Here is a 13,237-nt window from a genome sequence, read left to right as displayed (position 1 = left end):
GCGCCTGTCCTGGGCCCTTCTGAGCTCTCTGGTCATTATGAGCATCCACAAGTCCTTCTAGGTCTTGGGCCAGAACTGGCACTTTGGGGGAACTGGTGTTTCAGGTACAGGCCATGCTCACAGCAGAGATTCCTGGCTGCCCGAATTATCTGTGATGCACCTTTCACAGCACAAAGCTCTTGCTGGTGAGCAGCTGCTCAGCAGGGCCGCCATTTCCAAGGCCCTATGCCTCTAAGTCTGGCCCTGTGACTTGTTCTCACCACTGGAATATGAGTGGAAGAGATGGGGTTACTCTGGGTCAAGGTTCTTAAGAGGCTTCCTCCACGTGCATTTTCCTCTCCTGCCTACTGGATGCAATGGACAGTGTAGCCCCAGGACTGGTAGAGCCACAGCACCGACGGAGCCTGGGTCCAAGCCACCCACCTACCAGGGACACTGGCTGTGGATGGTTACACGGATGAATGGGTGAGTTTCACTGTGGGAGCTGTGGCCATTGGGACCTATTTGTTAGGCAGCTAGCATTACGCTGACCAATACACCGATGTTAACATGACTCAGAATTCCAACCCCATCCGTCAGGCAGTTGAAGTGCACTGCTCAAGAATGCATTATTAAGGATCATTTTGCTAAGTCAGTGACCTAGGGACTGCTTTTTAAGTTAATAAGGCTGGGTTAAAAGCAACGAGACCATTCTTTTTGTCTGTGGTTAAGGTGTTGTTGGGCCGTATAGCAGGTGTGCCGTCTATTTGTTGTAGAGATGAGAAAGTGGTCGGACGTTTCCAACAACAGTACATACTCTCAGTTTGGGCTTTGAGGTTTAAAAATCTAGTTCTATTTTATCTTTTCCCCCACTCCCAGTTTAGCACAGAGCAGGTGCTCAATAAATGCTTGTGTAATTTATTTGAATAGAATTAAACCTTACATCTGTTCTTTCTCTAATGAAGAATTTTGGTATCAGCTTAGCTAATCCTTTCAGTACATGCAGTTGGCTAATGCCTCCTCCATATTTCCACTGACATCATGAAACCCAGCCGCCTCTTCCTGAGGAACTTCAGGGATATGGCAGAACTGTGGCCTCTGCCAGCGGGAACACCACTGTCACACCTGCTCCCAAAGCCTGCATCCCTCCTTCCTGGCTCCTTACTCACTTCTGTCACCCATTCCTTAATGTTTCTGGAATACTTGCTAGGTTCTCAGGATAAGATAAGGAACCACACACAAGGCCCTTTCGTGGGGCTTATATTCTAGTCGGGGGGAGACACATGAAACCTGGCCTCTGCGGACCACCGCCCACAGGCCACATCTGGCCCTCCACCTGCTCATGTGAATAAAGTTTTATTGGGACACAGCATGTACCCTTCCTCTACACTGTCTGGGGCTGCTCTTGCACTGCAGAGCTGCATCGTTGTGACTGAGGCTGTGTGGCCTGTAAAATATTTACTATTGTGCCCTTTACAGAAAACAGTCTGTCAATCCCTGTGTTAAACAAATGAGCAGACCGTGAGCTGATGAGGCCGGGAAAGATGCTGGGAAGGAAGTGAACCGAGATGATGTGACGGACAGTATGTGTGCAGGTAGAGCATGTGGGTGCACAGTGTGGTGTGCATACCTGTGTGTCTGTGAGTATTTGTGTCCAGTGGTGTGTGTGTGCCCATGTATTTTAGATGTAGTGGTCGGGAGACGTCTCACTGGGCAGGTGTCATCTCAGCCTAGAAGCCCTGTGAGCACAGAGACTGCCCCTCTGGGCCTGCACCCCAGTGTCCCCAGGCCTCGCCCAGCGCCACTGGCCGCCCAGCTCCAGGGGCATCGCTGTGAATGCTGCCCATGGTGGGGGAGCACGTGGGGGCCGCGTGGGGCTGAACACCTCCCCTCTGTGAACCTCCTTCACCTGCAACGTGTGCTCCTCGCTCGTCCTCCTGTCCATTAGCTGCCCCGCCTGGAAGGTGCCTTCCCCTTCCTCCAGCCGTCTCATCATGGCAGTGCAGTGTGTGTGTGTGTGTGTGTGTGTGTGTGTTTGTGCATGTGCACGCGCGCACGCGTGTGAGTGCCTGGTGCCTCCCCCCAGTCATTCCACAGCCCATTCCACCATCTCATTATGACATTCTGTGGTCCCAGGTAGGGATGGGACATGAAACACGGTGGCCCCTGAAAATCAGCAGCACAAAAGGAGAGAGAGAAATTTAGCTCCATTTGTTCTAATAGAAACTTAGTGTCGTTTTCATCAACATAGGAACCAGGGCAGAGACGCAGCACGGCAGCCCCTCCCGGAGAGGTCTGTACAACAGACCTCCCTGAACCACCTTCCCGGTCCCACCGTGGCCTGTGATGGGCCCTGGTGGGACACAGACCCAGAGCCAGCGGAGGGCAGGGCCCTCGGTCCCACCCACCCTGGCCATTTGACAGATAAGGAGACTGAGGCCCCAGGAGAGGAGAGGATGTTCCTACTAGGAAAGTGGCAGAGCTGGGACTGAAGATGGGTCCTGGGTAAACTGAGGCTCAGAAGACTCCACATTTACACAGGTGTAAGTGGGTGATGAGGGACCTGGGGGTCGACAAGTCCATCACTCCTCGCTGTGTGCAAGGAGGTGCCCATCTCTGCCTCCTCCTGAGCTACCAGGAGCCTTAAAGGAGTGAGCACAAAACAAGCACTTGGCACACACCAGGACACGTGTACACACGTGTACACACGAGCACAGCACACAGGCAATGACCAGTGCATCTCGGACATCGTCATCGTCTCATCCCTGTATCTCCCACACTAAGCTGGAGCTTCTCCGTGGGCGCAGACTGTGACCGAGTAGCTTTGATTCACCCCAGACCAGTGTATCCAGCTCACAGCTCTCGCAGCGGCTCCCGGCTGCTGGGCTGTCATACGCTATTGTCTGTGCATCTTTGGGGAGCCCGTTACCCATCCATTGGTGGGATGGAAATGAAGGCAGTCACTGCATTTAAACAGGTGGACTCTCTTCCCCCTCCATCCTCAGTGGCCCTCGCCCCTCCCTGGACCCCAAGGAGTCATCTGTACTGAGACACCCCACCCTGGTGGCGCCGTGAGTCCCTGGGCCAGCCAGTGAGGAAGGAGGGACGCCTTACCTGGCCCGCTGCAGAAGGAGGCGATGATGGCCAGAACGCACACGATACTCAGGTAGGGGATCTAGGGAGCGTGGTCCTGTGAGGGAGCAGCCGTTGGGCAGGGGAGGAGCTCCTCCTCGATCCAGCTGTGTGACCTGGGGCAGGTCACTTTCTATCTCTGAGCCCCAGTTTCAGCGTCTGTAAAATTGGGACAAGGATGACCCCTAAGCTACCCCATCGCTGATTCTACAGATGTGGGAGTGAAAGGGGATGTTGCCTTTGAAGAGGTTAGCACAGTCCTGGCGCACAGTAGGTGGCCAGTAAATGAATCACTAACATGTATTGAGGGCTTAGATGGAAGCAGGCAATATGAGACATTTTTACGGCAGTATCACATTTCAAAAATGCTCTTAGTCAATTCCTATTATTATGTAAAACACTGTATTTCTACACCCGGTGTCCTGACGAGGTGTAAGATGACTTAAGTCCTGTCATTAAATGCGCCTGGAGGGGCTGTCACTTGTCTAGCACGTGGGGGTGGCTTCACGCTGGGTGTGGAAGGACGTTTAGGAAATTGCCGCCGCTCTAGCAGGCCGGACGGTTGATGAGAACACGGTGTCGCTGGCGCTGGGACACGATGAGTGTGGGGACAGGTGCGGGGGCACCTGAAACCAGTCTGCAGAGACTCAGGGCGGGAGGAGTCTGCGCTCACCTCGAAGGCTGAGCTGAAGTCAGCCGGGGGAAAAGGAAAGGAAAGGAGTTCCCGGAAAGGGTTCTGCGTGGGCAAGGGCATGGAGGCACAAGAGAGACAGGCAGGGGTGAGCGGCAACCGTCCAGAATGGAGGGTGGGGGGAGAGGGAGGCCCCTCCGTGCAGTCCACCAGCTCCTGCTGCAGGAGGGTCTAGGGTTGGGAGGAGCCTTGCAGGCTTTTGTATGGCTCTCTGCTAGGTCATTCATCCACCTATCCATCCACCCATCCACCCATCCGTTCGTCAATCCATCCACCCATCCTTCCACCCACACATCCATCCATCCACCCATCCAGCCATCCATTTGCAGATCGTTCCAAGTTCCTCCTGGGCACCATGCACTGGGCTGGGAGGTGGGAATGTGGAAATGATAGAGGCATGGTCCTCACCCCCACGACTCACTGTCCATCGGGGAGAGAGATGTGTCAACAGTGAAAGCCACTGCTGTGTGATAAGTGAGGTTGCAGGATTGCCCCTGGGGTCCCTGGGAACACAGAGGAGGGTGTCTCCCTCAGATGTGGGGTGAGGGAAGCCTTCCTGGAGGAGGAGGTATCCAAGAGTCAGAAGGGCTTCCTGAGTCAGAAAAGCAAGAGAAGCCAGTTGAGGAGGGAGCCCTGGGAGGAGGAAGGGGCCAGGCTCTTTGGGGGACTCCCCAGGCCAAAGGCCTAAAAGCACTGGGGCTGAAGCCAGGCCCACACGGACCTCGCTCGGGGAGTGACAGGCACGTATCCTCACCTGCAGCATCAGTGTGATGGTGAGGATCCCAAAGAAGAGAGTCATCAGCCCAAAGCCGCCAATGAGGAGGGGTCTCCGTCCCACGTGCTCGATGGCCAAGCCCTAGGTCAGGGTCAGAGAGAGACAGTTATGACTCCACTTTTGGCAGCAAGCAAAGGCGACCATGGTGCTGGGAACCACACTGGGGTCATGGCTAAAGAAGGGCTCTCAGCTGGAGACTTTTGGCTACTTTCTCCGCTGCCACAACCAGGAGGAAACATCTCTTTGAGAAAGGAGGAAAGGCAGGGAGGATAAGTGACAGATCATGGGCACTGGCTGTGTCCACACACTCACATTTCCCCTAATCTTCCTTGTTGGGGACGGTGGGCTTATCTGCTGGGAGTCTGGAAAAGCTACAGAACGTATGTGGTTCCCAGCCCTTCCCCCACCTTTGGCTCCAGTGGGCGGGAGGCAAGTGTTCTCCATCCCTCCGTGTCGTGTCGTGTCGTGGGTGCTCTAGGGGCAACTCCCAGGGCAGAGGCCCGGGGGTGGGAGTGGGCAGAGAAGGCTCCGCTGTTTTTCACTCTGCCTGTGCCCGGGCAGGTCAGCTTCATTCTGGAGTGTGAGATCCGTAATCCCAGGTGACTGCAGCCCCTGAAACCATGTCCCCAACCCAGCTTCCCGCAGCTGTAGGGCTGTCACCAGCCTCCATCCAGCTGTCCCTGTGTTTCCATCTCAGGCGGGTAAGCACAGACTCTTCACTGAGCTCCTTCAAACGCCAACGGCCCAGAAACATCCTGATGGAAGTTTCAGAGACAGGCAGCCTGGGGCTCATATCCTGGGTCTGCCGCTTTCCAGCTGTGTGGACTCCGGTGCACGACACCCCCTCCCAGAGCTCCAGGGCCTTTATCTGTGACAGAAGGACCAAGTACCCTCCAACAAGGCTGTCTGCAGGGTGGGGAGGGTTAATAAGAGGCTGTGTTCAAAACACAAAGTAAATCTTCTGATTATGTCCAGTGCCATCCCCTCCTCTTTCCTCCTGCTGCAATTTCACAGAAGGAGGACGCTGAGGATCAGAGGGGTGAAGTAACTCAGGGGCCATCACACAACCATCAAGAGGTCCATTAACAAGTGAACTGCTTAAATAAACACTGGAACATCCAGATGATAATTATGTAGGAATTCATATATTTTAAAAGAACTTAAAATAATATAGAAAAATCCTCAGGATATGATTTTAAGTGAAAAGAGCTGGGCATAAAGGTATACCAACTTATATACAGTTTTATAAATTACAGTTATGTGAAACTAACACACTCTACAAACATATACACAAAAATAGTTTATAACAGCTACCTCCGTTTGGGGGATAACATTGGCTTCTTATTTCACTTGTTGTTTTTCAGTCTTTTCCAAATTTTTTACAGGGCATTTTTGCTTAAAAAAAAAAAGACTAGCTAAAACTTGGAGATGCAAATCCCTAGCTCCTGAGTTACAAATCTTTACTTTTTCCTGGTCTTCAATGATTTCCAATACTCACACTGGCAAATTTTCATCACTGCGTAGAATGTGTTTTTGCTACAATTAAGGATGTCAGAGCCATTCTTATGGTTAAAGGTCTAAGAGACTAAAGTTACGCTGGCACTGGATGCCATGGCCACTCATAACGGGACCGTGTCGGAGCTTCACCTCATAAGCATCTTGGGGGCTTTGGTTAGTGTCCCCAGTGACAGGGCACAAAATGACTGGAGAAATTACCAAGACAACTGCACCAGCCATCGGGAGACACTGAGCACCGAGGCTGCTACACTGAGATTGACGTGTGCTGCACTGTCCTATTGAACTTGTTACTGACTTCAGTGTTTTTAGTATTTTTCATTGTTTTTTGGTTTTTTTTGTTTGTTTGTTTTAGTTTCTTCAAAGGCACCACCATCAACTTCAAAGTCAGAAAGTGTACCCCAAACACAAACCAGTTGATAATCACTGTCTCACACCACGATGCCAGCATTTGAGTGCTTGGTTGGGGGCAGGAATCTGGCTGTTTCGTGTCACTAAAGCCTCTGCATGAACCAGTAATGTGAGCCAAAGTAAAGCTGGAGACATTGTCCTTGATTTGGAAACACTCTGTAAATGTGGTCTAGGAAGACGCCAAGGAAATGGCTGTGAAAGAGGAAGAAGAGATGGAAACAACCCTCTCCATCCTAGTGGATGGAAGGTCAAGTTTGCAGGGCTCCTTTCTTCCTCCTTTAAATAGCATTGAAGCGCAGTCCATCGAAAGACATTAGAGTAAACGTGCTATTTCCACTCAACATTGAACTCATTAGAGAAGACATTAACTCAAGGTCAACAGCAGCCTCTGAAGGTTACTGGCGTTAGCTGGGGATGACCTGTCTGTCTCCTGATGCTCCTAAGAAAGTCCCTCTGGGGACTCCCGAGCCAGGGTCATTCAGCAGCCATTTACCTGCACCTACTGCCCACCCCACAGTCCTAGGACCAATGGTGGAATAAGAATGGTATTTTAAAATCAACTTCATTGATGGATGTGTAGTTAGATTCAGTAAAAATGTACCCATTTTAATCATACAGTTTGGTATGTTTTGACAGATTTATACACCCATAAAACCCTGGCCACATCAAAATACAGAACATTTCTGTCATTTCAAAGTTCCCTTGAGTGCCCTTCCCTGGCCCCGGGCAACCACTGATATGCTTTTCATCAGTATAGATTAGTCTAGATCAGATGAAAGTTCCATACTGGTTATTAAAATGCTTTTGAGATTCATCCATGTTGTATATATATCAATAGTTGATTCCTTTTTAGTGCTCAGTAGTATTCCATCAAATGGATGTACCACATTTATTTCTCCACTCATCGGTTGATGGAGACTTGGGCTGTTTCCAATTTTGGCTCTTATGCCCTTGGGGAATGTTATGAACTGAAATGTGTCCTCTCCAAAAAAGACAGGTTGAAGTTTCCAATTTGGGCTCTTATGCCCTTGGGGAATGTTATGAGTTGAAATGTGTCCTCTCCAAAAAAGACAGGTTGAAGTCCTAATCCCTGGTACATCAAAATGTGACTTTGTTTGGAAATAGGATCTTTACAGAAGTAATCAAGTTGAAATGAGGTCACTAGGGTAGGCCTAATCCAGGATGACTGGTATCCTTATAAAGAGGGGGAAATGTGGACACAGACACGCCCACAGGGAGAACACCATGTGAACTTGAAGGCAGAGATCAGGTGATGCTTCTACAAGGAATGCCAAGGATTGTCAGCAAATCTCCAGGTGCTAGGGCAGAAGCCTAGAACAGAGTCTTCCTCAGCCTCAGAAGGAATCTACCCTCCAACACCTGGTTTCCAACTTCTGACCTCTAGAATGCAAGACGATAAATTTCTGTGTTGAAGCTGCGCATTTGTGATACTTTGTTACGCAGCCCTAGCAAACCAATACAGGCAGCTCAAGTCTGATGGAGAGCAGGGCTTGGCGCCTTGTCTGTTAAATGATTAAACACATGAAGAAAGAAGGAAGGGATGGAGGGAGGAAAACAGGGCCTGAAATTTCATGTATTTCAAATATGACTCAATCTAAGCCTCCAAATTTGACTTAATGTGCCTTTAAAGTCTTTTACATACATTACTTCTTGTGAATTTTATAGGTCGATCTTTGTCTATGTTGTATTCTGTGTTTACAGCTGACCATAAAGTGTCTGACGTACTCAGCACTTGGCAGAATCCTTGACATCTTAGGGATGGCGGGGTCCTGGGAGAGCTCCTTCCTCCACAAGATCATGGAAGTTACCCTTTCCTTCTGTCCTATTCCAGGCCGGCCCTTTTCTGATTCTGCTGGTTCCCGTTGAACTCGGCTTTCACCTAGCTCGATTTGCTGCTCATGAGCACATGGGCCACGTGGGCTGACAGTGTGCAGGGCTCCAGAAAGAGAAGGTGCTGCTGGTGGGAGCTCAGCCTCCCTCAGAACATCCGAGCTGACTGCTTGGGGCAGAGGGTGTGGACCCCAGCCGGAGGCAGAGCGCTCCGTCTAGTTAGCGGATGCTTCTTTCCTCCAATGGCTTTAACCGAGTCTCACTCAATTAAGCAACTGTGCACTGTGTGCTTCTGCAATTATGGGCCGGCCCCTCGCCTGGCAGAACACGTGCAGAGCAGGGCAGACTAGGTTTGCAGAAACACGGTGGGATAACTACCATTGCCATTTCTTCAAACCTACTGTGTCTCACACACACACACACACACACACACACACACACACACACACACAGTCGGAACACTGGAGCAAGATGCCTCCCAGACTGGGGACAGCTCCCACGTATCCCAAATGGTTGCCCTTGATCCTGACACTGTGGGGATGGCGGGATCCCTGAGGAGCTCTTGCCGCACCAGCAGTGAGTGATGCCCCAGGCAGAAACTGGATTATTGCTAAAGTTTGTGTTACGGAAGGATGGGGGAAAGGAACAGGGAATGGCTTCATTATCACCAACTCAGCTCTGCCACCAAGGCAGACTGCCTGAGGAAAACGTCAAGCTTCAGTGTTACTCTGAACGGCTAGTGCTTCTGTTTTAAATATGCCAGCGCTCATCTTTGCTTTCACAAATCACGGTCTGAAAAGAAGCAGAGGCCATGGAAAGCTGTGGTTATCTGCCAGTTAATGGAGTTTTTCAGTCTGTGTTCAGAAGACAGGGTCTCAGAAGTCATTTTCGACTTGGAACAGGCTCTCTCTAAAGTGAAAGCTGAAAATAATTCACTGAAACATAACCTTTGTTTGGAAATTTCTGTTTAAAAGATGAATGTGTGTGAGACATGTGTATCTGTTTGGGTCAAAGGTTGAAGAATGAAAAAAGTAACTGTTTAAATGACTGTTATTCCAGGGTGGTGTGTGATCCCCAAGTACAATAGACTAAAATGGTCTTGAGACACTTCAACCAAAGGGCACAGTCAGACATGGACTGAAGCCCATGGGGAGAGCAGAAGAGGTGGCCAGCAGACCAGGCCCCTCCAGGTTCCCAAGTCCTGGGAGGATCTTTTCCTTTCCGGTCACTTGAGAAGTGGTTTGAGGCCAGAGCTGCCGTAACTTCTAAGGGGACACACCTCACCTTCCTGCCCATCTCGAGAAAGGAAAAGGTAGACCCTGAGAGGCTAATGATCATAGTTTAAACTGTTCTCAACTTTGGGCAAATGGAAAAAAATTAGTCCTTAAAGAAAAGGAATTGAGAAAGAGACACTGAGTGGCCAGCTGGCTTCAGAATCAGTGTGCTCACACCAGGAGCCTGGAGCCCCGAGCCATGTCTCCACCTTCCTTTGATGCAGGAAGCTGTAGGGCAGCCCAGACACAGGGGAGCCGAAGGAGGCTACCGGAGAGATCAGGAGGAGATCAGAAGATGTTTGGTGGGGAAATGAAGCATCAGGTACATATCCTGGGAGTCAGGGAATGTCCTTGGCCAAACTTAGAAACAGAACCACCTGACGGAAGCTATTATCAGTGTTGGGAGTGGGTGGGAGCAGGGACGGCGGGGAGATGGCTCCCAGGGAGAAACTGCCTGTCCTGACTCTGCACGCCGTCTTCCTCACTCCCCTTCTAACCCCCCTCCCGTGAGGAGGAGCCCTCAGAACCAGGAGAGTCCTCGTGCCCACATGCAGACTTCCCTCCGAGGCCACAGATGGCCTGAGTGCTTCTTGAATGATGGTGTGAGCGCAGGATCCAAAAAGCTGCTCAGCCTGCATTTTAGTTTCTCAGCTCTGGTGGGTGTTGCCTGGTTGGATGGAGCCTCTGACAGCCACCACGCCTTCCGGGGAGTTTGGGGCCAAGGGAGAACTCTGGTTCTGCTTTTGTTTGCTGTGGCGCCCACCTCTGCTAAGTTCCTGTAACCTTTGTTCGATAAACTGGGGACTTAATCTCTCGGTGGAGGTTGTGGGGGGAAGTTTCTTCCTGCCACGCTGTGACCCATAGAAATGCCGCAGAGTCGTCGTTCAGCGGCGGAAGGGTTTCCTCCGCAGTGGAGGATGAACTGAACTCAGTTCTGGTGGCAGCTTTAGACTGATCTGACGATTCACCGCGCAAAGCAGCCTCTTTTCAAGCCCCCTAACAGTCCCCCCGCTCCCGTCCTCCCCACGCCCCTCGCCCACATCTACTTTACAGCGGCTGGAGAGACCCTTTCCTAACGCAGCATGGCTTTCCGCTTTTGATCCCCTGGGCTGAGCCCCTCCAGATCCCCAGCCGCCTTGCCATCCTTCAAACCTGCAGGGGTGTTCCTGCTCCCATGTAAAGCCTCTTCTAGGCACCGTCTGCCTCTCCAGACGCCTTGTGTCCTGGAGAAGGATCCACAGGACCAGATCAACAGGCCCCCTCGCCCTCTGCCTCCAGAGGGCGTCCGCCAACAAGGCAGCAGTAAGAAATCAGAAGGAGGGAAGGGAACCTGGGGATGATCCCCCCGCCCCCTTCCTACAGGTGCAGTTTGGTTGGCTGTGTCCCTCTACTGAAGGTCACGGCTCCTGATGCGTGGCCCACCCACCCTACAGACCCGCCAACCCCGAGTTCGCCTGTCCTCTGACCCCTCCGGTCACTGGGCCGACTCCTGCTGTGGTCTGACTGATGCAAGCCTTCCTTCTGGCTGCTCCCTCTGCCTGGAACGTTCTTCCCCAGGTGTCTGGGTGACAGACAGCTCCCTCATCCCTGGATCCCGACCACGGTATTTAATACAGCAACCCGCCCCACCTCTCAATCCCGCTGCTCTGCTCTACTGTCCTCACAGCCTCCCGCACCTTCTAACCACCCTGCAGGTGCCCGCTCACTAGTGCTATTGTTATGGTTGGTCCCCCCACTGGGAGCTCGCCTCCTCCTGGGCAAGGACCTGTTTCTCTTTCAGCCACTGGTGCATCCTAAGAACCTGGACCATGCCTGGCACAGGGCAGGGGCCCACCTGGCACCTGCTGAATGTTGAAAGAATGAACGCTCTGGCTCTGTTTCATCTCCCAGGATTTTAGGAGGCAGCAGGGCATGCTCATGTCTTTCTGTAACATACGTTTGGTTCTCTTCAGGAATGCTAATAACCAACAATGACCGGGCTCATTTGCCAGGGGTTGCTGTCATAACAAATCACAAACTGAGTGGCTTAAGCAGCAGAAATTTCTTCTCCAGAAGGCCTGGAGGCTACAAGTCCAAGATCAAGGCAGTGGCAGGGCCGTCTCCCTCTGAAGGTGTGGGGAAGGGTCTGTCCCAGACCTCTCTCCCAGCTTCTCGCAGCTCCTTGGCTTTTGCAGCCTAATTTCAGCATTCACGTGGTGCTCCCTGTGTGCGTCTGTGTCCAAACTCCCCCTTTTTATAAAGACATCAGTCACGTTGGATCAGGGCTCCAGTGGGGTCTCATCTTAGTTAATGACATCTGCGGTGACCCTATTTCCAAGTCAGGTCATGTTCTAAGATACTGAGGGCTAGAGTGTCAACATACGGATTTTCAGGGGTCACCATTCAGCCCATAGCAACAGTTAACATTTATTAAGTGCCTGCCCTGTGCCAAGCGCTGTGAATCACTGTAGAATTCTCGTGATAATACCTGCTGGGGGAGAGATTTGCTCTTACCCCCACTTCCCCTAAGAGAAAACAGGGGCTCAGAGAGGCTGGATAACTGGCCCAAGGGCACCCAGCTGGTAAGCGCCGGGCCGCGGTGAAGGAGCAGGAGACAGACAAACTTGCTTCCCTGATGCTAAAACTGCTTGCTGATTGATTACTAGCTTTAACGCAGAGGCTAAGCTCCAGGAAGGAGGTAACAGGCTATAACCGCAGAAGGGCGGACAGACCCGCTGGAGTTCCTCCTGACGCCAGGAGATCTACCGAGGCTGAGAGGAAGGCAGCCGCAGCCGGCAGTGCGCCCTGGCTGTCACCACCTTTTCTGTTGCCTTCAGTTTTTCTATAAATACCTCAAGACCCCACCCCAGGATGGATTCACAGCCCCTACGGCTTGGGCCTGCTGTGACTCCCCTCCGCCTGGCAAAGCAACGAGGTTCTGTTCTTTCTGGATTCCCCCCAAACTGCCTCCAAGTCTCAGTCGTCTCCTGGGGTTACAGAGGCTGGTTTTGCGGCAACAAGGGCACCTCACCGTTCCGCGTCATCCCCTCCACCTGCTCTGCCCTCCAGCGTGCGCTGGATCCAGTGGCCAGAGATGCAGCAGGGAACACGGGGGGTTTTGATGGTGAAATCGTGGAATTTGTTGGGAAGCAGAGTGACTGGCGGAAACCAGTAGTTTTTGTTTGTTTGTTTGTTTTACTTAGTCGCCATGGTGTAGTCTGTTCCAGACGATGGCAGAAATTTCCTGCCATGACTAAGGAGGAAGAGTGACATGTGAATTCCGTTTCCCCTGATTTAAAAGAGGACAGCCTCCCTGCTTCTCGATGGAATGAGCCTTGTGCCTCACCAGCCGCCGCCTCACGTGGCAGTGGACCCTCGGGTCCTGCGCCCTGAGCGACACCCTGCAGATGCTCACTCATCAGAGACCCAGTGCTGCGCCTTGAGAAGCTATTTGGAAAACCAGCTGTTTCTGCAAGGCGGCAATTATTTATAGCTGCCCCCGCTGATGAGCGAAGCCAGGAGCCAAAATTAATTGCAGATCAAAAGAACAAAAATGTCTTTCTCAGTGTTATCAGGCCCCGGAGCCATTTGAAGAGAATGTCAAAATCTCAAGAAGAAGAAAGAAAACTT

At 51.7% G+C, this 13,237-nt stretch overlaps 1 protein-coding gene across 1 annotated transcript in view; it reads right to left on the bottom strand.

The window, feature by feature from the left end:
* Positions 1-13,237, bottom strand: part of SLC2A9 (solute carrier family 2 member 9) — a 165,390-nt gene that overhangs the window by 39,461 nt on the left and 112,692 nt on the right. Inside the window, 2 exon segments of the mRNA XM_072948739.1 lie at positions 3,094-3,169; positions 4,557-4,658. Of these exon segments, the coding sequence (XP_072804840.1) occupies positions 3,094-3,169; positions 4,557-4,658 (178 nt within the window).

Source organism: Vicugna pacos, chromosome 2 (genome assembly GCF_048564905.1).
Source record: "Vicugna pacos chromosome 2, VicPac4, whole genome shotgun sequence".
NCBI lineage: Eukaryota > Metazoa > Chordata > Mammalia > Artiodactyla > Camelidae > Vicugna > Vicugna pacos.
The sequence above is the reverse complement of the archived record's forward strand: the minus strand, read 5'-3'. Positions and strand labels throughout refer to the sequence as shown.